General features: G+C 53.0%; 5 protein-coding genes and 1 non-coding gene across 6 annotated transcripts; 4 read left to right on the top strand and 2 right to left on the bottom strand.

Moving 5' to 3' along the window:
* Positions 1 to 368: 368 nt before the first annotated feature.
* Positions 369 to 4,836, top strand: BO83DRAFT_314238 (uncharacterized protein; the record flags this gene model as incomplete). The annotated part of the gene is made up of 5 exons (XM_025527576.1): positions 369 to 2,525; positions 2,607 to 2,882; positions 3,226 to 3,241; positions 4,029 to 4,468; positions 4,594 to 4,836. The coding sequence occupies 5 exons, from the start codon at positions 369 to 371 to the stop codon at positions 4,834 to 4,836; spliced, it is 3,132 nt and encodes a 1,043-aa protein (XP_025387633.1).
* Positions 4,837 to 9,735: 4,899 nt separating this feature from the next.
* On the top strand, positions 9,736 to 12,816 carry BO83DRAFT_437952 (Zn(II)2Cys6 transcription factor). Its single transcript, XM_025536050.1, has 3 exons — positions 9,736 to 11,239; positions 11,295 to 12,091; positions 12,146 to 12,816. Exons 1-3 carry the CDS (start codon positions 10,133 to 10,135, stop codon positions 12,408 to 12,410), a joined length of 2,169 nt encoding a protein of 722 aa, XP_025387634.1. The 5' UTR covers positions 9,736 to 10,132; the 3' UTR covers positions 12,411 to 12,816.
* A 20-nt stretch (positions 12,817 to 12,836) lies between these two features.
* BO83DRAFT_417728 (ATP-dependent 3'-5' DNA helicase) lies at positions 12,837 to 16,477 on the bottom strand (the record flags this gene model as incomplete). The annotated part of the gene is made up of 1 exon (XM_025534772.1): positions 12,837 to 16,477. Exon 1 carries the CDS (start codon positions 16,458 to 16,460, stop codon positions 12,837 to 12,839), a length of 3,624 nt encoding a protein of 1,207 aa, XP_025387635.1. The 5' UTR covers positions 16,461 to 16,477.
* Positions 16,478 to 16,645: 168 nt separating this feature from the next.
* BO83DRAFT_t160 lies at positions 16,646 to 16,717 on the top strand. The gene has a single exon. It is a non-coding gene; the product is annotated as a tRNA-Arg (tRNA).
* A 477-nt stretch (positions 16,718 to 17,194) lies between these two features.
* Positions 17,195 to 19,249, top strand: BO83DRAFT_379034 (glycoside hydrolase family 76 protein). The gene is made up of 4 exons (XM_025531407.1): positions 17,195 to 17,607; positions 17,668 to 17,915; positions 17,999 to 18,454; positions 18,521 to 19,249. The coding sequence occupies exons 1-4, from the start codon at positions 17,517 to 17,519 to the stop codon at positions 19,112 to 19,114; spliced, it is 1,389 nt and encodes a 462-aa protein (XP_025387636.1). The 5' UTR covers positions 17,195 to 17,516; the 3' UTR covers positions 19,115 to 19,249.
* Positions 19,250 to 20,124: 875 nt separating this feature from the next.
* On the bottom strand, positions 20,125 to 22,364 carry BO83DRAFT_408735 (nuclear protein export protein Yrb2). The gene is made up of 6 exons (XM_025534074.1): positions 22,039 to 22,364; positions 21,910 to 21,945; positions 21,337 to 21,845; positions 20,761 to 21,274; positions 20,402 to 20,709; positions 20,125 to 20,345 (listed from the first exon to the last, which is right to left on the bottom strand). The coding sequence occupies exons 1-6, from the start codon at positions 22,073 to 22,075 to the stop codon at positions 20,280 to 20,282; spliced, it is 1,470 nt and encodes a 489-aa protein (XP_025387637.1). The 5' UTR covers positions 22,076 to 22,364; the 3' UTR covers positions 20,125 to 20,279.
* Between the last annotated feature and the right edge of the window lie 129 nt (positions 22,365 to 22,493).

The raw sequence follows: 22,493 nt of genomic DNA on the forward strand, positions 1-22,493 counted from the left end.
ATTGCAAATCGAGAACAATAATTTCGCACAAGAATTGAATTTATGTCATTTCACTGAAGACTGCCCAATGGTACGTTCTGCCTGAAACTATCAGGGCCAATTCCAGGGTCCTCAGGAGTCGGGACCCTTCTTAGTGGCGTTGCCTGAGTGTATTGCCTGCAAGAGCTGTCTTAATCGGCCACCACTTCACCATCTGTTCTTGGTCGCGATTTCCCTGCCTTCACTTCTGCCCATCGGACCGTGCCTGAAGTGAGTCACTGCTGTGTCTGCCATCTTACTAATGCTGGTTGCACCTTTAGTCATCCACCTTTCGATGGCAATAGGCGGCTTATAGACTCCCATCGCCACGTCCTTGCGTTATTGTTACTATGGGACAGTCTTCCTCTACACAACGAAATCGTCGTCACAGTACCCCTCCAGAACACTTTCCTACCTTCCACGCGATCCGTGTCCGCAGAAATAGGGATGAAGCAATGAATAACAGCTACAACACGGAGCAGACTGGGGACTACCAGCCCCGGTCGGGAACAGAGACAGACCATGACAACACTCCAACAACTTCAGGAGCCCCGGCTCATCCGGATCCTTCTGCCGAGATATGGCATCCCAACCTTTCAGGTGATGAACAACGACATATGAGAACAATACAAGAGGAGAACGACCCGCAATATGAGCCAGGCCAGCGGGAATATCGATCGGATATATTTGCTCGAATGGCTGCCAGAAGACAGTCAACCATGTCGCGGTTGGGTTCTAGGATCCTTCCTAATTCGGTGATCCGTGGATTGCTAAGCAGCGAAGAAGAAACACCAGCAGAAGGTCACGCCCATCGCCACGGTATCGTGTCAAGGACGATTCCAAGATCGGAAGCCACGCATAGCAGCGCCCGTTTTAGCCCGTTCAATTCCCTCAGCTCGAGAAGCGTCTCTAGGCGACGCTCCTTACGTGGGCCGTACTTCATCCCCCGCAATGATCCAACTCTCTCGTCAGATCCCGCTCGTTCCGGCTCATTCCTCGACCCTACCACAGAGATCACCGCAGAACCTACGCGAAGCTCATGGCGCCGCAGTGCTCGGCTGCATCGTGTCCGAAACTCACTGTCAGGACCAATTGGCCACATGTTCGGCCAATCTTTCCCGAACGCATCGGCCCAAGAATCAGGACCGATCCCACAACCACCCCTGGACCCAGTCTCTATTGAGGACGCCGACGGATTTCTTCCTTATTCAAGGTCAATGGATAGCCAGATGGACTTTGATGAGCCCCATGAGCTTGATTCGGTAGAACCTGCTGTAGGCAGTACCCGTCCTACCTCGCCTATGTCATCGCAGTCTACGCAAGGCCCACCTGGCTTACGGCAACTCCCGGGATTGCTGCGAGCAAGACCGTCTCGAGCCATGCGTCGAGAGGAACAGACTCCTTTGTCGCGTGTCCTTCAACTGGCCGCTGCCGCCATTGCCGCTCAGCTCTCTGGCACAGCTGGTCCAGTTATGCCCAACATTCAGGCTCTGGGTAATGATGGCCTTGATGGTTCGTTGGATAATTTCATACAGAGCTTACAGCATGCCACGTCCACCCAGACGGCCCCCAACGAAGGAGAGAGTGCGGCAGGCGACCACAGTCCTCCGACCCCGGTTAACTTCCTGAGAGTCTTCCGCTTTGCCAATTCAGATGGTACTCGACCCGGCGGTCCATTGAATCGTCCAACGGCAAACGCTGAGAACACCGATAACAACGACGGCGGAATGGATGTGGACAACCCTACTGATGGACCTGAAGGACGTACTGTTACTCTCGTAGTGGTTGGTGTACGATCGGTCCCCTCTGGGAACGGCCCTAGCGGCGATCAGCCAGGTAATCCAGGAACTGGACTGGATGCCTTGCTCCGCTTGCCGTTCCTAACGCCTGGGAATCTAGCACGCAATCACGAGAACGGCTCTGGATTTCCGCCACGTCCAGATGGGCGGCCAAGGCTTCCACCTATCCGGCTCCAGGGCGAGCAGCATCCTACGAGGCTTCCCACGGGCAGTGATATTTCTTCACAAGGAGGACCGACCCCACTGCGGCGACTGTCTGACGCGGGCACCCGGGCCCCATTAGGCTCACTGTCTGCAGCCCCTTCGGTGCTGTCGGAAAGCCCTCCAGGTCCCCATCCTCCTCCTTCGACGCCAGCTGAACCGGGATTATCCGCCGTGTCATCCAGCGCGTCCACTCCTAGTCGGAGACCTTCGACTGCTTCGGCCATGTCACCAGGTACCCTGCCTCCGATTGACACCAACCGACCGATGCAACCCACGGTTGAGCCCGCTGAAGACGGTATTCCGCTGAATACGCGCCAGCGACGTCGAAGTGACTCAGAATATGCACGCCATCGTGACCTAGGGTCTGGTGCTGTCCGGCGTAACGGCGTCGTAGAACCCGACAATGCTACACCACCCACGGGAAGAAGCTGGCTGATCTACGTTGTCGGGACCAATCTTTCAGAGAATCACCCTGCTTTTGCAACGCCAAGTCTGTTTACTGATGTAAGAGATCTCAACTCTAACCCGTTTCGCTCAACCTCTTTCTTTCCTGGTCGGTGCGTTTTGTGGCTAACGCGTGTGTAGAATCCAACGTACGAAGACATGATCTTGCTCTCGTCTCTGCTTGGGCCTGTCAAGCCACCTGTTGCGACCCAGGAGGATCTCTCTACGGCCGGTGGACTGTTCCGCCTTGTGGAGTATGCCGGCTCGCTGGTTGCAGAAGGTCTGGAAGGCGCTGGCGCCATCCAACTTCCCGAAGGCGAGCGGTGCTTGATCTGTCTCAGTGACTACGAGGCGGCAGAGGAGCTTCGGCAACTGACCAAATGCAAACACCTTTTCCACCGGGATTGCATTGATCAGGTTCGTCCATCTCATTTCCTCGGAGGGTTCAAAGACTGACTGACTTTCTACCAGTGGTTGACCACGGGCCGTAATTCATGCCCACTTTGCCGAGGCCAGGGTGTAGCCGAGACGTCGAATAATCAACCCACGCCTGACGCACCTAGCGCAGCAGCAGCGTAAGTAGGAGGACATGCGCTGCGTTGGTCATTTTCTTTCGATTCATCATCTTTCCACATAAACTTGACTTATTTGAAGCTTAGCATGAAGCGTCTTATCTCATACCCTAACGAACGTCTTTTACTGGTTTATTTTCCACTTCACGGAGGGCAGGCACGGCGAACACTTTTCTTGTTTTATTAAGCAAGTGGTCTTTTCTGGTCATGGGCCGTGGGAGATGGGTTCTCAAGGAAGTGTGGCAGCTGACGCGTGAGGCATGTCAGAGTGGTTGCAGTTTTGTGGCCCGCCGCAGTCTGCCATAAATACGGGACCTACTTGAGTGCATGGTATCTGGCTCCTGTGACATAACTTCCAGTCTTTGAGTTCTCGTCTACTGGTCTCTTCCCTTTTGTATTATTCCCCTCTCCGGTTGAGCTACGGCTCTTGGGCGATTGCGCATTGGTAGCAGGGGTTTCTGGCCAGGGCAGTCACGGCAATAGCAGTTGACTTGGTACATATTAGTTTCATACAGCCTGTTATTTTGAGATTGAAACGCTATCCGTCGTTGTACTCTTGAGTAGAGACCAGCCATAAGCTTGGGCCAACAAGACACACTGACTTGGGAGTGGCGGAGCGGAGCCCAACCCCGGCGAAAGTCCCGCATCTCCGCCCCTCGGCTGACTCAGCCCACCGCAGTTCACCACCCCGCGTCTGGCTGCCATCCACTGGCTCATTACGCAGTTGGATTGTGCCTTGAAGTAGTCCGACTCTCTTAGGCCTAAACTCCGCGCCATTGCTAAGACTCGCCGCGTGCCTGGTGCGCGAATATTACCCCTCACCGTGGGATCAATTGAGTGAAAGTTGCTGATCCTCTACAGCCAGGGAAAACCAAGAAAAAAATCCACTCCAGAAAATTTCCGACCTACCCCGCTACGAGACCAAAACATTCCCCCGATCCTAGTCCCTCGATCCTTTCCCAGAACCACGTCTCCCTCTCCCAATCAACAGAAAGGACAAAATTATTAGAGATGGCCAATATGGACACACCCGTGCGCCTTACCGTTCTCATATCCGGCAATGGCTCCAACCTCCAAGCAGTGATAGACAAGACACAGCAAGGACAACTCTCGACGCAGATCGTGCGCGTCATCTCCAACCGCCAGAATGCGTATGGTCTCGAGCGGGCTCGACAGGCCAACATCCCCACGCAATACCACAACCTGGTGAAGTACAAGAAACAGCACCCTGCTACACCAGAGGGTATTCAGGCGGCGCGGGAAGAGTACGACGCCGAATTGGCCCGATTGGTACTGGCTGACAAGCCGGAAATGGTGGCTTGTTTGGGATTCATGCATGTTCTGTCGCCGAGGTTCTTGGAGCCGTTGGAGGAAGCTAAGATTAATATCATTAATCTGCACCCGGCTCTGCCCGGGGCGTTTAATGGGGCGGTATGTTTATTCTTTGATTTGTCTCTTCTTCATTCGTTCTTCTCTTATCTTGTGCACTCTAAAATTTATCCGTGGGAAAGAAGAAATCATGCTGACGTAATTCTGGGGATGGGTGGGTGGAATAGAACGCTATTGAGCGTGCGCATGCTGCTTGGTTGGAAGGGAAAATCGATAAGACGGGTGTTATGATCCATAGAGTCATTTCGGAGGTGGATATGGGGCAGCCCATTCTGGTCAGAGAAATTCCGTTTGTGAAGGGGGAGGATGAGGATCTACATAAATTTGAGCAGAAGGTGCATGAGGTTGAGTGGGGAGTGGTCATTGAGGGGGTGAAGCTTACGATCCAGGAGGTCAAGGAGAGCAGGTAGATTTTATTCGCTCTTACGTGAGAGGGGTGTGGCTGGTGGATCAGTGTTTCTGGCTATGAGTGATGATTGTTACTAACTATTGGGGTCTAAGATACCATATACTACTACGAAATGGACTGAGAGGCATGTATAATGTCCGCTGGGTTAATAAGTCAACTATTAAACGCTACTTCGGCGATGGACGCGTGCTCTTCATACGAGGGCGTTTGACATTCCTCATATGGTTGTTAGGTTGGGACGGAGTATATAACCCTCTCTGGGAACTCCCTTGGATGGAGAGACTCACGATGAATGGCTAGACCATCCGGCGCCGTCTCTTCTTTTAATATAATGGCACTATACTAGTAACCGGATACTAGAGAGTCGTAGTACGTATTGGACGCGCAGATACGAGATCAAGTGGCTCCCACATGCACCGGACTTCAGAATGTACTTTCCCCTCTTGCCAAGTGACTGCTGGCTAGTAAATCCCAGTCTAGAACGGTTGAAAGCACGGTCACAGCAATTTGTTAGGGTTGTTTAGCGTGGTTTTCTCCCTGGACAGTCACGTAGTACTTCTGCTGGGCCGGCATGGCTCCCTGCTAGTGCACCAAGATTCAAGGCAGGAGCACGTTCGTACTTTCCTTACTGAAAGAGGCAGCTCAAATGGGCACGAATTGCTTGCTTTCCCAAGGCACTCGGGCAGAAGGGACAGACAAGGCCTCAGGCTGCACACACACACAAAGCATGCGCTTGGACCCAGCAAGAAAACACACCGGCAGAGCCAATGCACTAAAACCAGAGTTCTCCTGTCTAGTCATCATCGAGATTGGCCCAACAAGTTGAAGATCGTCTGGTTGACGCCCCAGAAGAGATTAAATCCTTACTCTAAGGAAGGTCATGCCATGCCTGGTCTCCGCCTGCTTGCTCTCTCCCCACTTTCCGATCCCCTTCTTCTTCTTCTTCTCCTCCCTCAGGTTCCACTGCCTACTACTGATGCTAGTTTCAGAGCTCAATTTCTTGTCTCACAGGGATGCTTACTTGGCATGGCTGCTACTGTCCATATCTGGATGTTTTGCAGAGTTAGCCCTCTGGCCTGAACGACTCAGTAAAGCGGAGCTTAAACAGGTCCAGTAACTCTGAATGAGCCCTCTGGTCCACAGTTTCTACCCTCGACACGAATACATCACCTCCGATGGCACGTTACGACGGAGGCCGACCTCCGACGGATGAAACCTTCCCCTCCCCTAATGCACTTCTCAGCTAAATCGATGCATTGATAGGCCAGCGTGAGGATCCAACGGCTGATGTGCATCACGGCTTTTCCGTCCCCCCCGAAGACAAAGTGCTTTTGCTGTGGCCCTTGCTAGTCTGTACCCACGTACACTATCTATGCTAGGGTAACATCATAAGTGGGCTCGAGGAATAACGTCTAGTATCCTGCGTTGGGAAGGTATGCGCGCCGACTCCACCCGGACGACAATGATATGGTGATGAAACGACGCTGGACGAGTCGTGGCTCGGCACTTCTACTGGTGGCCACCGTACTAGCAACACGGAACTCTTTCCTTTGCCCTTACTCGCTCCATTCGCAGCATAGCTTAACCGGAAACAAAATTAACTAGCAGCCCAATCCAGCTGGGTACTTGGTTGACTTCCGGCCTGCGGCCCGGATCATAGCACGTACTCGAATTCTTCTGTTGGCTCTTGCATTTCTCCTTGCGCTGCCATGACTTTCGACCGCTGGGAGAGCAACAATGGGGATTACGGGAAGGATAATATCAATGTGGTGATCTGCAGAATCTAGATCTACCCCCCTAGCAGCAATCATCGAGTGGAAACAACGCATTTTGAGGCCTTTCCGCGTGATCTGATATCCGCTATGCCCCATCAGAGACACCGTTCGAAAACGTTTTCTGATCGATAAGTTGTGCGTGAGTGCTATAGTCTAGGTCCAGAAATTATTCAGCGGAAATCCCGAGGGTCATTTGTGGTGGAGCAGTCTGCTATTACAAACTACTGGCTGATTGGGTCCCTGGGTGACTGGAGATCCCCGACTATGTTCCCCGAACACTAGTGAACCCGCGGCACATGCCATTTGCCATGCCCGGGGCTTCCTGCACACCTTTTACTCTCGATGACTCGTGCAGCCACAATGAGTGCAGGTCCGGACTGGCCAATGGCTGCATATCTATCATGCCTACAAGGCCGGATAAGAAGGAATGTACAATAGCAAGGATGATCACTCTATTCATAGTCTATTGATCAACAAGAGCGTCCCAAATTATCCCAGGATGGAGAAAGAGCATATTATTGCCTACTCTCCAGTTCAAAGAACTGCAAGGATCGTCCTGATGGACCAGGTATCCCAGAAATCACCTAGTTTGCGCAGCCTATGAGCAGTCACTATATGGGCCTCATTTCCTTAATCCCAAGTTGTTGATTGACTAGCCACAAATCCCCTCCATGGACGGAGCAGTCGGTCCTCCGCATATCCGTTGTCCTAGCCGCCTGAGGCTCCGGGCTCTTCCAGAAAGGTACGGTTTAATTTCCATAGTCTCCGTGATTGGTGGTGGAAGAAGAAAGGTCAGGGCCAGATGCCTCATGCCGGGTCCGCATGGAAAGGGGAACCGTCCGTTTTTGGCACACTTTAAGAAGAAGAAGCAAACATACTGTCCACATGGAGGCACCCACGGCTTCTCCGGACGCCTGCCTTCTTTGAGAGGGGTGAACTATTACCTTTGGTCCACAGTTCGTGGTGGTTACCTGTTTAATCATGAATATGGTGGATAGGGACAACGTGCGACCGTCGGCACCAATTCTCAGCAAACCTTACTTTTCTCTGCCACGTTTCCAGCGGCGAACCAAATTCAGGTACCGACTGGCTGACAGTAGGTAAGCTCCTCTTCTCACTGTCTCTCTCTCTCTCTCTGAATATTTCATGTTCTTGTTTTCGTCGCAGACAAGGAATGGATGTAATGAGTGAATTAGGGCAAACGTGGGCCGCAGCGATGCGTCGAAGTACGAGGCGATAATTTTGTTAGGGGACTTACGGCTGAGACTAGGGCCGTCAAGACTCGCCCAGTGCCGGTTAGATTGGTGGCCCCAGCTAGATCTGGGTGGACGGCGACCAGTCACCAGCGCAGGCCACTCAGCCTACTCAGCTGTCAAACCCTCAGTGTCGATCAGAGACATCCGACTGACCCGAATCCAATTTGCCTCCCTGCGAGGCCACGCCGTCGTGCTGGTCATTTCTTACGGCCGACGACGACGACGCAATGCGGCCCATAATATCACCTTGGCGCAGGTTAAATTCAATATTTCCCAGCTTGCCTGGCTGGCTGAGCGACACCATCATGGATGTCGTCCAGTCGTCCCTGCTATAGTTCACAGCGGGTGCTATAACCCCATTTCCGGTGACAGACGGGGACCCCAGAGCTGGTTCAGAGCTTTTCCGAGTGTGTGGGCGAACGAACGTCTCGGCAAATGTTTCCCAGATCGGGTGGTGTCATTGGATAGGGGCAGTTTCAGATTAGCCGAGGAGCATTCTGGCGGCTTCAAGTGGATCCCAGCTGGGGCTGGCGGAGTCGCCCGTGGCAATGGGACGGCGTTAGTGGTTGCTGGCCCTTCAAAGAAGGTTTGACCGCATCCACTGCAATTGCAATGACTCTTAAGGTGGAGGAGCAAGAATGCAATGTTATGAACACTAATACTTTATGAGTCCGTATAAGTCTAGGCTAGCTACGATGCCGTGGTTGTCGGCATCTTCACGAGTCAAAACACCACAGAACATTCGGGATTTGCGCAGGGATCACCTTAGCAGCATCCGCAGGCACCGTATTCATGGATTGAACGATCAAGGCAAGCATGGCCACCCTGACTCGGAGATCGTTCACTCGGGTTTTTACAGTGTGAAGCATAGGTTTCTCGGAGCCGGGCGGATCCACCCACCCACGGCTTCGGTTGCACCCAGACTGCTGGCCTGATTCATGACGCTGTTACAGCCGCCGAGCAGAATGTCCGGACTAGCTTCTACTTTATTTGAGACAATGCCCTAGGCTTTGTGATTGAGCGGACACCCACGGAACCATGGCTTGTACTGTCGTCGGGGAGAAGCCGTGGCTGAGAATGACGCCGTCCCCGCTTGGCGGGGAGGAAACTATACCCTTGTCTTGTGCGCAAGCCTCTTGGCAGGAGGATGAACTTTTGCTGGCCGTAATCTGATCCGTGGATGGATCTGGATAGGAGTGATAGTTAGAGTGACGACTGCGGGACAATGTGGCGGCAGGATAGAGTGAAGTGATCTGATGGGGGGAGAAGGAGGGAGGCAATCAGCTAGCCACCACCGGCCGGTGTGTACAGTTGTATACTACGGATTTGTAGTATCCAGCTTGTCGGCACCTTCCGAAACCTCCTCCGTGATGGCGATCGTAAGCCTGGGCAGGGGCAGAGAACGGATTTTCCCAACAGACGTGGATAATCCATCGACAGGTCGTGCGTCAGAGGACGATCATCGAGATCCAACGCGGCCCACTGGAGCAAGTAGCAGTAGTAGTATCCATCTAGTAGTAGGACTAGCAGCAGTAAAAAGGTTCAGGTTGATACTCCAACCGCCAGGCCACTAGGGGAGGCTTGACTCCAAACTAGGGCGGGCTTGATTAATGCCGGACAGACGAATGGGATAGAATTAAGGTGAGAACCACCATGTTCTAGCGCTGGCGGGTCATCCAGATAATAGAGGAGCAACGAGACTAAGGGGAAGGATGGGAAGTTAAAGTTGTGGTGCCCTTGATTGATTGCTTGGATTGCTTTTGGATGCATTGCCTCTTCCGGCCAGCCCCATCCCCAATCCTTTCTCTCTCTCTCTCTTTCTCTCTTTCTCTTCCCATTTCGCTTTCTTCTTCTTTTTTTTACATCCTATTCCTCTCCCACTATTTGACTTCTTTTGTCCTCTTTTTCAATTTCTCTCTTCTGAATTATTTCCTATTTTTCTGCTGCGTTGTTAATGGCTTCCACCCTCTAACTCTTACTCTTACCTTTCCCTCCCCTCCCTTCCGCGTTCCTTCTCTTTGTTTCCTGCAATCACCCGGACACCAACTGTTTGCTACCAACTTTCTCATCTTCCATCAGCGTTCCTCTGACTTAACACCCTCTTCCCGTCATTTCTTTCCTCCCATCACCTCCCTTTCAGTGCGTGCCGGCTATGCGGATCGGGCCTCCTCGCCATCGGTGCCCATCTATCCGGTGCTGAACGACCGCAGTCGATGCCGGCCATCTCGACCCTCTTCCGCTTGGGTTCTTCGATGCGAATCACACTATGGCACCTCCATACTCCAGTTCCCAGGCCGCCTTGACTGGCTATACTCCTTCATTCCTGTCGCTGCAGGACCAGAACCCTCCTCTCTCCGCCTACTCCATTCTAGGGACCGGACAATACCCCGATAGTGTCGCATATTGGCACAATCCATCCGCGCAACCCCAACCGCCGCTACCTCCCACCGCCGTCGCCGCCTCCTATCCGTCCGTGCCCCCAAAGGCCCAGCCGCTCCTTCAACCCACCTCCGATCAGAAGAAGCATAAGCGCACTCGCAGTGGCTGTTTCACCTGTCGATCCCGTCGCATCAAGTGCGACGAAGCACGTCCCGTCTGCGACAGATGTCGGAAGGGTAACCGCGACTGCGTCTATCCGTCAGCCACAGGTGCATCCAAGTCAGGAACCCGTAGTGTGTCCAAGCCCAGAGGATCACTGTTGCGTGGAAATGAGACTTCCGGTCACCCGGGATCCGAGGACTTCCGCGTCTTGGAGCCCATCGCCGACGAGGATGAAGATGGAACTAGTGTCGGGTCAAGTACCCGACTGTCCCCAACAGCCGCACCCACATGGTCCAAACCCAACCTCCCTAGAAGACAAAGTGGTCAGTCTTTGAAGCAGCAGGGTGGAAAGCATGCTGTTGCCACCGACTCGGGAGGTGCGCGCATTGAGCATAGTAATTCGCCGTCCCCGTCCTCGGATACGTCATCTAGATATGACTCGCTAAGCGCTCGGTCGGCCAGCGTCGGTGTCACCCTGCCCGAACCATATGGATCCACTCTGCCCAGTATAGCACATCTGCCCGACGACCTGCGATTTTATCTCAACTATCACCAAGAATTCATCACGTACCGTCATTATTTCTTAAAACCGGTCAATGACCAGTTTGTTCATCAGAGTATCATTGAGCTGGCGTTGCAGTATGATCCCCTGCTGTATGCCGTTGTGGGGTTTTCTGCATATCACCACTGCGTTCAAAATAACAGTGGGAAGCTTTACACCTTTTTGAAATATTACAACTTCGCGTTGAAGCTCCTGCGCAAGTCCCTAGGCTCAGGTGAGCCGCATAATGAGGCGACCCTGATCACGGTGCTTGTCCTCACCACTTTCGAGGTAAGACATTCAGCCTGTTTTTGTGCTTCTCAGAACCACCATACTGATTCGCCAGGAATCCGTCGGGGACTGGGTCAACCTTATTGGCCACCATCAGGCTGCTCATGCCTTGGTGCGGGAGATTCTAACGCCAGAGTCTGCCAACCTGAACGAGATTCACAGCAACATCTTCGTCTGGTACGCCCGGTTCGACGTGGTAGCAGGGATCTTGGCCGGAAATGAGACGATACTAAGTCGTGACTGGTATATTGCGAAAGAGGAATATGATGCTCAGGAGGCCGCCCGCCATCCAAACGATGCCATGAAGCAATTGGCATTGGCAAATTCGATCAACCGCCGGTTTGGCTTGGAAATGGCGTCGCTGTATGCGAAGTTGTCGCGTAGACTGATTCCTGTGACTGAGTTTATCGTCCAGAACGAACTGTTGGGACAGACCTTGGAAAGGGTACGGACCATCCTGGAATCGTTCAACGACTCTGAATACACCGTGCAGGAGTACCCCAATCGCGTCCCCTTGACCTCGGACGATGTCGTGGATCCGTATGTTCCTGGGGGGATGCACCACGGGCCACTGTGGGAAGTCAACATGACGTGGGTTGACTACTACTCCACCAAGGCCATGTACAAGTATCAGTCACTTCTGTCGGTGAAGCAATCATCAGTGGAAGAACTGCAATCCCTGTCGGTAGAGCTGGTCCGGCTGATGGAGGCGGTTGATCGATGGCCGATGAAGGAAAGCGGATGCATCCTGGCGTTCAAGAACAGCATCGGGATGGCTGCCATGTTCTGTCCTCGCGACGAACGGTACATAATGTGGGCGCGGAGGAAGTTCGCTCAGCTGGAGCAAAGCGGGTAAGTATTGCAAATTAGGACGACACTAGATATCAGCTAACCGTGTTGAATTAGATACGTCGTTGCAGCCACATTCCGGGCGGCACTGGCAGGCTCGTGGCAAAAGCCCGAAGTTAATCGCTGGTGGTTGCCAGACGATGAAGGATACCCGAGCATCATCCGTGAGGTGCGAGCGATGACGGAAGAACGCACGAGCCACCCTCAAGATAACTTCCGCGAGGATGTCAGCCATATGAAGACGCTGTTTTGGAACATCAGCCTGGACGACACCTCCAGCGAGGGGAGTCCCGCATCGGTGAACACGGAAGGTCGATCATAGACAGCCTGCTGTACCACTGCAACTGGTTGCACAGCAGACGCAGCATGTTTCACTGTGCATAACGAACGAGTACATACAAACACCCAAACACAGCATGGAGTTCTACAGTAACGAATCCAACGATGATCCTTACCCTCCTCCACCCGGTCACGCATGATCACCGCTACGCCTTAATGAATAATCACTGGTTGTCTGATGACCCAACCCACATTCGTTTGCTCTCGCAAGGTGACATGCAAGACTGGAACGAAATGATACCCGGATACCACACGAGGATTGGCCTGGAGCAAGACATTGGATAGGAATCTGTCTACTTATTTACATACCTACTACATACATACCCATTGGATCTTATACATGCGCTAGATACCCAATATACGGTCTGAACACATACAGAACAATAAACACACTCTATACATATCCATCCTAAGAACCAGAACCAGCCTGGCCTCTAGATAATCCAACTCTCCCCGGCACCTCAACAGCAGGCACCACCGTCTCCAATCCCCCCCTCAACTCCCCAATATTATCCGCAACCCCCATCTCCTCCCCCCACGGCAACGCATCCACATCCACCTCCCACCCCAGCAAACACCTCAATACCACCCCAGCCCCAGCCTTACTCATCACCTCATTCATCTCCTTACACCTCTCATCACAACAGCACTCCAAACACCCCTGCGGCATCACACACCCACACGCCTCAATCCGCCTCACAGCCCGTTCCAACAACACATCCACAAACTCAAACGCCTTCGCCGCAATCCCCGACCCACACGCTCCCCCCTTGGCATCATAAAACGTCAATCTCGCGGGCCTCTGTCTCGCAGGCGGATGCAGAATCTTCTGCAGTTTCTCCTTCTTCTCCATAGTTATCCCACCTGACCCTTTTGCATCTTGTACAGCCATCTGTAACTTCCTCCCCAACTCCTTCTTCGCAACCTTACATTCCGTCCGCACGTCCCCCGGCGAAGAGACCACGAACGTAGGTAATAGCGATAAGATCGCGTGCTCGGCTGCGTGTATCGCCGCTGCGATGTTGAGGTTTCTGGATGAGAGGATCTCTAATGCGAGGGGCGGGATGTCGATCCACATTCCTTTCGTGTGGATGTCGATCGGGGGGTTGTTGTCCACGGGTACGGCGTCGAGGATGCGCCCTCGTTTGTCGATTTTGAAGAATCCGTAGACTACGGCGTGGATGAGGATCGAGCCGAAGTAGGCTTTACTTACTGTTACTGTTGTATTATTTGTGTTGGTGTTGGTGTTGTTGTTGTTATTGTTATTGGGTTGTGGAGTGGGGGTGGATTCTGAGGAAGAGTGTGAGGGTGTAGGTGTGGAGAGAAGACGGATATTCTCCGTCTCGATGGGGTCGATATCAGTGTAATCGCGTTGCTGGGTGGTATAATCCACATGGACGCGCGAAACACGGGCGAAGTACATTGATGTGTTGAGTTCGTGCACGAGATACGTCTGCCCCTGGTGGAGGAAAATACCCCCCTCGTAGATGGTGAAGAAGGCGCGGGAGGCTTCGACTTCTTCGAGGACGGCGTTGCGGGCGTTCGTCGTGTCTATGACGGCGAAGTGCTGGTCCTCGGTATCGCGGATGGCGATGGAGCGGGACGGGTTGGGAAGGAAGCGCGGGTGGGTGTGGTAGAGGGAGGGGATATATTTATCTTGGAGGAGGCGGGATTCCAGGAGGATATGGAGTTGAGGACCGAAGTATACTTCGTCGATAGCAGGAGAGAGGGGTTTTTCGTAAGCGGCGCATTGGAGATGCGCTTCGAGGATGAGGTCGTTCGACAGGTCGATTTGCAGCTCGGTGTTTGGTTTCGTGAACAGTTCGTCTGGGTTGCGCATGTAATGCTGGTCTGTCGCGTAGCGGTCTCCGACGAGGATGGAAAGCGAGTCCTTGTTCCGGCGGCCGGCGCGGCCGCTTTGTTGGCGGAGGTTGGAGATGGAGTAGGGGAATCCTAGGGTGATGACTGCGTCGAGGGAGCCGATGTCGACGCCTAGTTCGAGGGCATTGGTGGCTACGATTCCCAGGAGACGGCCCTCGAACATGTCCTTTTCGATATTGCGGCGGTCTTGCGGGCTGTAGCCGCCGCGGTAGCCCATGACCATGTTGGCGATTTCGGGACGGTCGAGGGCGGCGAGTTCGGTGCGCACGGCTTGGAGGAGGACTTCGCAGAGCTTGCGGATGCGGCAGAAGGCGATAACGCGGGCACCGCGGAGGATGAGTTGGGAGAAGAGACGGGCTGTTTCGGAGACGCTGTCGGCGCGGCCGGAGGAGGGGTCGTTGGGGTCTTTGTAGGGGGTGTTCCAGCAGAGGAATTCCTTGCGGCCGGAGGGGGAGCCGTCGGAGTCGATGAGGTGGATGGATTGGGGGTCGACGCCGAAAATGGCGTGCATGTGTTGGGAAGGGTTGGCGACGGTGGCCGAGCAGGAGATGAATTGGACGGAGTGGTTGCCGACGGCGGCGCAGATGCGGCGGAGACGACGCATGATGAAGGCGACGTGGGTGCCGAAGAGGCCGTTGTAGACGTGGAGTTCGTCGACGACGACGAATTTGAGGTTTTGGAGGAAGGTCCGCCAGGCGGCTTCTTGGGGGAGAATGGTGATGTGGAGCATGTCCGGGTTGGTGAAGATGATGCGAGCTTCGTCGCGGATGAGGTTGCGGTTGGGCATGGGGGTGTCGCCGTCGAAGGTCTCAACGAGGGTGCCTTGGAGGCCTTCTATGAATTGTAGGAGTTCTTGCATGCTACGGCGTTGGTCTTGGGCTAGGGCTTTGGTCGGGAAGATGTATAGGCCGCGGGCGCAGGGGTTGTGTTCCAGTTCGTGTAGCATGGGGACTTGGTAGATGAGGGATTTGCCGGAGCTGGTGGAGGTGGATACGATGACGTGGTGGCCGGCGTGGAGGTGATTGATAGCTTCGGCTTGGTGGGAGTAGAATTGAGTGATGCTCTTGGTGTTGTATAGGGCGTTGACGAGGTTCTGGGAGAGTGGAAAGGTGAGGCCGCCGTAGATGGCGGGCTGGGGGTCGAAGACTCGGTGGCCTTCGGGGACGATTTGTGCTGTGTACCAGTCCATTTGGCGGATTTCTTCCACTATCTCTGACATGGATTTGCGTTCTTTGGGGATTTGTTGTGGGAGAGTGGAGGGTGCAGTGATGGGGGTATCGTCCTCCGGCGGCTGAGGAATCCAGGCGTGCTTTTCCGTCTCCAGTTTCTCGACTGGGTCGACGGCGTCGTCTTCGCACTGGACGAGAAAGGCGTCAATTGCATCGGTGAATTTCTTGTTTCGCTTCTCGATCAGGCCTAGCATCTGCTTCTGGCTGTACACCGGCATCTTCAGTTCCTCGTTCTTCATGCGCCGCACGGGCTTGGTTGGCTCCCCCGTCTGCGGATGCCTCACTTGTCTCTTTAGATCTCCGTCTAGAAGCTCGAAGAGGAGGGTCTTTGTCGTCGGCATTCTTGTGTCACCGAGTGCGTCCCTTCCATAGCCTAGTTGTGTCGCTTCGCGTTCTCCAGTTGTCATGACCTCCAGCTTGGCCTCATCGACATACTCGAAGCGCACCGCGCGCGGCACGAGAACTTTCACCCGCGCAACATCCTCCACGGTCAGCTCCTGACCTTGCATTTGCGCCTGAACCGCATTCCTGATGTTGTCGAAAGTGGTGGCAAAGTGCTTTCGCGTGCAGCAGAAGGTGTACACGATGTTCAGGGCGCGGTGTGTCCGGGAGAGGCTCTTGAATGGCTCCGGCCATGGGGCGGACGGAGTTCGCTTTGGTTGAGCGGGTTTGCGTTTGCCTTTGGAAGGCTTCTCTGCATTTGAGCTGGCACCTGTGCTGTCTTCTGTCACCGGCGTCTCCGCCGGTGACTTTGAAGGGGGCTTGCGACGTTGCCTTTTCTTTGGCGCTGGGTCTGTCGACGCGCTCTTGGATACGGGGTCGGAATGCCCGGGGGCATCTCGCTCTGGCTCTGGCTCATCTTGGGCTCGTTTCCGGCCCGATAAGGTATCTGTATTGTCTGCTTGCGCTTTTGAACCGGCCATACTGACGCCACATTGTGGATGCGGTGGATGCGCGTTCTGATATCACTATTCGAGGTGAAGCAGGTTTCGGATGCGCAGAAACGCGATGTCACGTGCACCCAATATTACCTAAATGGGACGTCGGCCGATAGTCGTTCATTTGGGTACACAACAAGGCTAGTCGGACATGGTTAGTCAGAAATACTGGCCGAATGGCGCAATGGTAGCGCGTTTGTTTTCGGCACAAAAGGTTGCGCGTTCGAATCGCGTTTCGGTCGGTTATACTTTTGCTGATTGTTTTTGCTTTTGGGGGAGGGAATTCTCCGAAAGATAATCTTGCAATAGAAACGCCATTATTGATGGGGACATTGTTCATGTGTAACCGTTTTAGTGAGTATAACTAACTAAGATGCCACGACATCCGAGCGCATGGCCGGGTTTGCATGGGGACCAGGAATGGGCATCTGAACTGTCAGTATGCAATATGGTGACTAACTTAGTGTTTCTCTAATTAGAACTGCTGGTCAGACAGCGAACCACAGTTCCTCGTAAAGGAGCTCTGATCAAGTGTCAAGTGTCAGGTCGGCGAGTCTCTGTTTCAGTTCCAGTTGGGGAACGGTTCGCGCGCGCTAAGAATAACCCGTTTAGGGCTGTCAGGCGGCGATCATAAGAGGTGTTGTTATGCGGAATCCGGGGAAAAAAAGGGTCCTGTTCTTGAGACCCTGAATGCTCATCATCACCTCCATCATCAGTATCCTTCTCGCGCATCTCTATCCAGATATTGTCCGCTATTCCGGCCATCCCTCAGGATCCCATCCAACCCAACCACAACACTCCTTTGTCCCAAATATAGCATCACAACAGCTTGTCTTCATTTCCGCCCAAAATGTCGCTCTTGGCCAGGTGTGCCAAGGGTCTCTGCCTCCCTTGGCGTCTCAGTCTGACCCCCTGAAAAATTCCACCATTAATCCCATCATGGCTGCCTGGTCGTTTCTATCACTTCGGCTGCTTTTCCTGTCGGTCTGGTTGTACTCTCCAACGTAGCTGGATGGTCATCCGTCAGACTCCCATTTCATCATGCGCAGTCACCATTTAACCGCCTTTCTGCTGCTCCTGTTACACAGTCAACGGGCCTACTCCGACCTTGGTATACAAGTCAACGATGCTGGTATGTCATTACCCACATGCAATGCCCAGCTACATTGTCCTCTAACAATCATGTCAATAGACTCCCTCACAAACGCCGGCTCCACCATCGCCGACCCCTTGATGGTCTTCTACAAACAGAACCAAACAGAAGGCATCCCCGGCAAGCTCACCGACACCTGGTACATCGCGGGGGCCATGTTCATGACCCTGATCCAATTCTGGCAGGCCTCGGGCGTCGACACCTACAACTCCGTTGTGCAGCATGACCTGATGTTTCAAGCGGGAGAAAACTACGACTATTTCTCCTCCAACTACAGTCAATGGCTGGTACGACCTCCCCCTCCCTCTTTCGATATCACCCAGTCCAATCCTAGCTATCAACTCAACTAACGATATCTCGAAATTCACAGGGCAACGACGATCAAATGTTCTGGGGCCTCGCCGCCATCACCGCATCCGAAACAGGCTTCCCCGAAGTCTCCGGCAAACCCTCATGGACGTCTCTGGCGCGCGCCGTCTTCAACATGCAAGTCAATCGCTGGGACGACACCACATGCGACGGCGGCATGCGCTGGCAGATCTGGCCCTACCAGGCCGGGTACACGATGAAGAACGCCATTTCGAACGGGGGGCTTTTCGAACTGTCTGCCCGACTCGCCCGATTCACCAAGAACGATACGTATGCCGAATGGGCGGAGAAGATCTTCGACTGGTCGGAGACAACACCGCTTCTGAACACGAATGCCACGATCTGGAACGTGGCAGATAGTACCTCCAACGAAGCCAACTGCAAGGACATCGGGAATAACCAGTGGACGTATAACTACGGGACGTATCTATCTGGTGCGGCGTTCATGTATAACTACGTACGTCCTCCAGCCTCATCCCCGTTCTTCGCAAACAGCTGCCCTAACAAGGAATAAATGGAATAGACGAACGGCTCCACCAAATGGGAAGAACGAGTAAACAACCTCCTCACCTCCATCACGACCAAATTCTTCCCCCAAGACTACTCCAACGGGACCGTCCTCTCGGAAGTAACCTGCGAACCGATCCTATCCTGCGACCGCAACCAGCTCGGCTTCAAGGGGTACGTGGCAATGTGGCTCGCATTCACGGCCCTCCTCGTTCCGTCGACACACGACATCATCCTCCCTAAACTGCAAGGCTCCGCGGCAGCCATTTCAAAGCAGTGTTCGGGCACCGGCGACGGCCTGGAGAATCTGTGCGGCGTGCGCTGGCACCAGGATACCTGGGACGGGGGCATGGGGCTGGAAGTGCAGATGAGTGCGTTGGGCGGGGTGACGGGGGCGTTGATGATGTTGGGGGATGGGAGTTCGGGACCGCAGACAATCGATGAGAATCCTGATGCGGCGGAACATCATATTGATACGAGTGAGGATGAGAAGGATCCCACGGCGAAGGAGAAAATTGAGACGGGGGATAGAGCTGGCGCGTGGACTTTGACGGTGCTGTTGGCGGGGTTGATGTTGGGTGCTGTGGGGTGGTTGGTTAAGGCGCAGTGATATTCCTCCCCCCCCTTCCCCCTCCTCTCCTCTTTTTATTTTTATTTTTATTTTTTTTTTTTTCCTTTTTCGTGAGGATCATTAGGGTGTATCTGTTTATGGGATGGGTTCATGTACATGGGTTATGGACATATTGTACTGCTTGCTTCGTTTGGCAATTGTTGATGATTCGGCGAGATACGTACCGCTTGCTTACTTGCTTGCTTGCTGGACAGCCTTCTTCTATTCACATTAGTTTTATACCATCGCAGGTCGATAGCACATATTCATTTTATATCATTTGATATCAGTATCTCAAAACAGTTTACCTAGTAGTCATCAGGCACTGTATGCAGTAACTAGATAGATAGTTTATCAGATTGAAGACACACTTATTAAAGATAGTATGTAGTAGCAAGGGATATGAGCTATCATCCAACATGACACATCAAGTCGATACGTAACATAGTATATCTCAAATGACTCGTACTTGCTGCTTGCACTATATCAAGAATGATAGAACACTGCATACACGCATGCAGACATCCCACCTGATTAACTCTGCATGACTTCTCATCTGATCGCGATAAGATTAGCTTAGCTTAGCTTCTTGTGAATGTCGATCCAAAACTACGTATGTACCTAAGTTACCACGTAAGAAAGAACTAGGCTAGATCAGTCTATAGTTAGTAAATGTGGATCACCCTCACTCACCACCCACTACTAACTCCCTAATATCTACTTCTATCGACTCTCTACCAGTATCAGCTGCAAACAGTATACAACTTAATATACTAGTAGTAATAAATACCTCCTAAACCCAAGGAAAACATACACGAAGAGAATGGCTGTGTATACTAAAAAAAAAAGTGATAAATGAAATAAACAAAAGAAAGTAAAAAGTAAAATAAATAGGTTGATGGTAATTCCCCCAAGCCACGCAAGACACAACCCCGGTTTCTTGACTCCTCGGCCCAAATGCAAAATGCCAACCCATTTGGTTAATTTTTTTTTTTTTTTTTTTCTCTTTTCCTATGTAGATGGTGTAGTAGTTCGTAGATTTTAGTCCGTTGGTAGAGGGACTAGGACTGCTGCTGATGATGGTGGTAGTCGTAGTTAATTACTGGCGCTTTTTGAAGGTATCCAATAGACATGTTTGTGTGCTGCTGCTATTGCATGTTCATGCTCACTGGTATTCCTGGAGGTCGCGAACAACGCGGTATAATTCTTTGGCGAGGTCTTCGCTTCCGGTCTACACAGGTCAGTCAGCTTTTATTTGGCTGTTGTAGGTAACGACGGGTGACTTACTCTGAGCAAGATCGGGACAGAGCGGCCACTTTCCAAACTGGCTAGGTTGATCTGCTTCGACTTGGGCTCCTTGCCCTGTCCATCACCAACCGTCATTCCCTTGAAAATGGGCGTATTCAGCATCACGCGCAGCACACCGTCTGCGCGCATGATCATGCGAGCTGCCTTCTTGTCCTCTACTCCGTCCGTGACACGGACGTTGACCTTGAAGGTCCCAATGCCACGCTCTCTCCACTCTTTGTTCGTGAAGTGGAAAAGCTTGGCTTTACATGAGAAGTATGTCTTCTCGTTCTCCTCGCCAGTCTCGACTGCGCTTCATTAGCTCGATCCTATGATTCGAAATTCGATAGACCACTTACTCGGACGTTCGAAAAATCTCTCGTCCGTCTTGTCTTGCTCGAACTCCCCCGGGCCACTGTCACCGGCTTGTTCCTCATCTTCCTCCTTTTCTTCCTCGTCTTCGGGTGCCCCGAAAGCAGACGTCTTGGAGCCGCTCAGAACACTGGGAGCACTAGGGGAGGCAAAGCTCGTAAGTCCACCTGCGGGCTTGGCTGCCGCAAAGCCACCGCTGAACCCAGAGAAGCCAGACCCCAGCGCAGCAAATCCCGATGTGCCGGCTGCAGAAGCAAATCCAGTAGCAGCCGGCTGAGGAGAGTCCGTCGATGCCGGCGACTTGAAGACAGAGGGTGTGGAGCTTCCGAGGGAGCCAAAGGGCGATTGTTCCGAGCTGGCGAACGCAGCCAGACTTGACGCAGCAAAAGCAGATGATGATGTGGTGGCAGCGGGTTTTGCTTCTTCTTCCTTGGCCTTCGCACCAATTGCCCCGAATGGTGAAACCGACGATGTATTCGCAAACGCACTGGTAATGGGAGCCTATCAAGCACCGCAGCCCATCAGCTTCTATACTCAACATACCATACCCACATAGCACTTACCGATTCCTTCTCTCGCGCATCATCCGTATGTCTCTTCTTCTCGGGCTGTCCTTCGACTTCAGACTTCTCCGTCGAGGCCTCCTCCGCAGCATTCTGCTCCGCTTTCTCGCCCGAAGCACCGACTGTCGATTCATCCTTATCCAACTGGTCCCTGCTTCTCTTCTTCTTCGGAACCGCATTATCACGTGTCACTTCCTCTCCCTTCTGTGGCTGCGGGACTTCCACATCGACATCGGCATTTGCATTCTCCTCCTCGGAGTTCGAGTCGCGCGACCGCTTGCGACGGTGGCCTGCATCGTCTTCGTTCTTCTCCGGCTCATCTTCGTCGAATGATCGCTTCCTGCCCCTGCTGCTGGCCCTGCTGGAGCTTCCTTCCTGCGTATTGCCGGTCATGTTGGCGTCGCCGTCCGTCGAAGTCTTGGGGGCCGAAGTGATCGAGGTTTCTTTTAATTTGTGGCGGACGGGGCGCTCACCGCCGTCGTTGTCGGATGCTTGCGAGTCGTCTGCAGCTGTAGGTAAGAGTAGACCAATCAGCTATCACATACATATCTGTCCAAATCATAGATAACATACCTTGACGCTCCAGCACTTCCTTCTTCGTCTCGTCTACTGATCCCACTCGTCAGTACAATCATTCCAGCCTAGAACCTTCCGCGACCGCAAACGAAGAAAAACTCAAATCGAGAGACAAATAATATGTACCTTCCACCCCACCATTCCTCTGAGGATCCGCAGCCATCTTATAATAAATCGGTCCAATAAACAACGCTTGCCGATGGAAATGTATCCGCGATATGACCGAAAGGGGGAAATGTAGCCAGAAACTGTGTGTGTGCTCACGCCGAGGACATGCGTTCTAGGCAAGCGATGGACGCGAAACAACCGGGTCGAGTGTAGCCGATAAAACGAACTCTGCAGGACAGGGTGAACAGAAGATATTAGCCCATTGACATAAGTACAAGCAGCTGCCTAGGAATAGTAGCTCCCTTGCGATAACAGAAAGACAGGTCAGGTTGGTTGGTTGGTTGGTTGGCCGGCCCGCGGACGCAATGCGAGGTTGCAAGCTTGCAGGACCATGCGATGTGCTCAGAGGAGGGGAGGGGAGGGGAGGGGTGAGCCAGCAGATCTACTGGGGACAGGACGAACAGATATAAATG

Source organism: Aspergillus eucalypticola (genome assembly GCF_003184535.1).
Source record: "Aspergillus eucalypticola CBS 122712 chromosome Unknown BO83scaffold_14, whole genome shotgun sequence".
NCBI lineage: Eukaryota > Fungi > Ascomycota > Eurotiomycetes > Eurotiales > Aspergillaceae > Aspergillus > Aspergillus eucalypticola.

Coding starts and splice junctions, on each gene's coding strand:
- BO83DRAFT_408735 (XM_025534074.1), bottom strand. CDS start 22,075: ATGGCTGCGGATCCTCAGAGGAATGGTGGGGTGGAAG. Junction 21,846..21,909: donor GGAAGTGCTGGAGCGTCAAG/GTATGTTATCTA, acceptor TCTTACCTACAG/CTGCAGACGACTCGCAAGCA. Junction 21,275..21,336: donor ATGCGCGAGAGAAGGAATCG/GTAAGTGCTATG, acceptor GGTGCTTGATAG/GCTCCCATTACCAGTGCGTT.
- BO83DRAFT_437952 (XM_025536050.1), top strand. CDS start 10,133: ATGGCACCTCCATACTCCAGTTCCCAGGCCGCCTTGACTGGCTATACT. Junction 11,240..11,294: donor TTGTCCTCACCACTTTCGAG/GTAAGACATTCA, acceptor CTGATTCGCCAG/GAATCCGTCGGGGACTGGGT. Junction 12,092..12,145: donor GCTCAGCTGGAGCAAAGCGG/GTAAGTATTGCA, acceptor GTGTTGAATTAG/ATACGTCGTTGCAGCCACAT.
- BO83DRAFT_379034 (XM_025531407.1), top strand. CDS start 17,517: ATGCGCAGTCACCATTTAACCGCCTTTCTGCTGCTCCTGTTACACAGT. Junction 17,608..17,667: donor TATACAAGTCAACGATGCTG/GTATGTCATTAC, acceptor TCATGTCAATAG/ACTCCCTCACAAACGCCGGC. Junction 18,455..18,520: donor CGGCGTTCATGTATAACTAC/GTACGTCCTCCA, acceptor TAAATGGAATAG/ACGAACGGCTCCACCAAATG.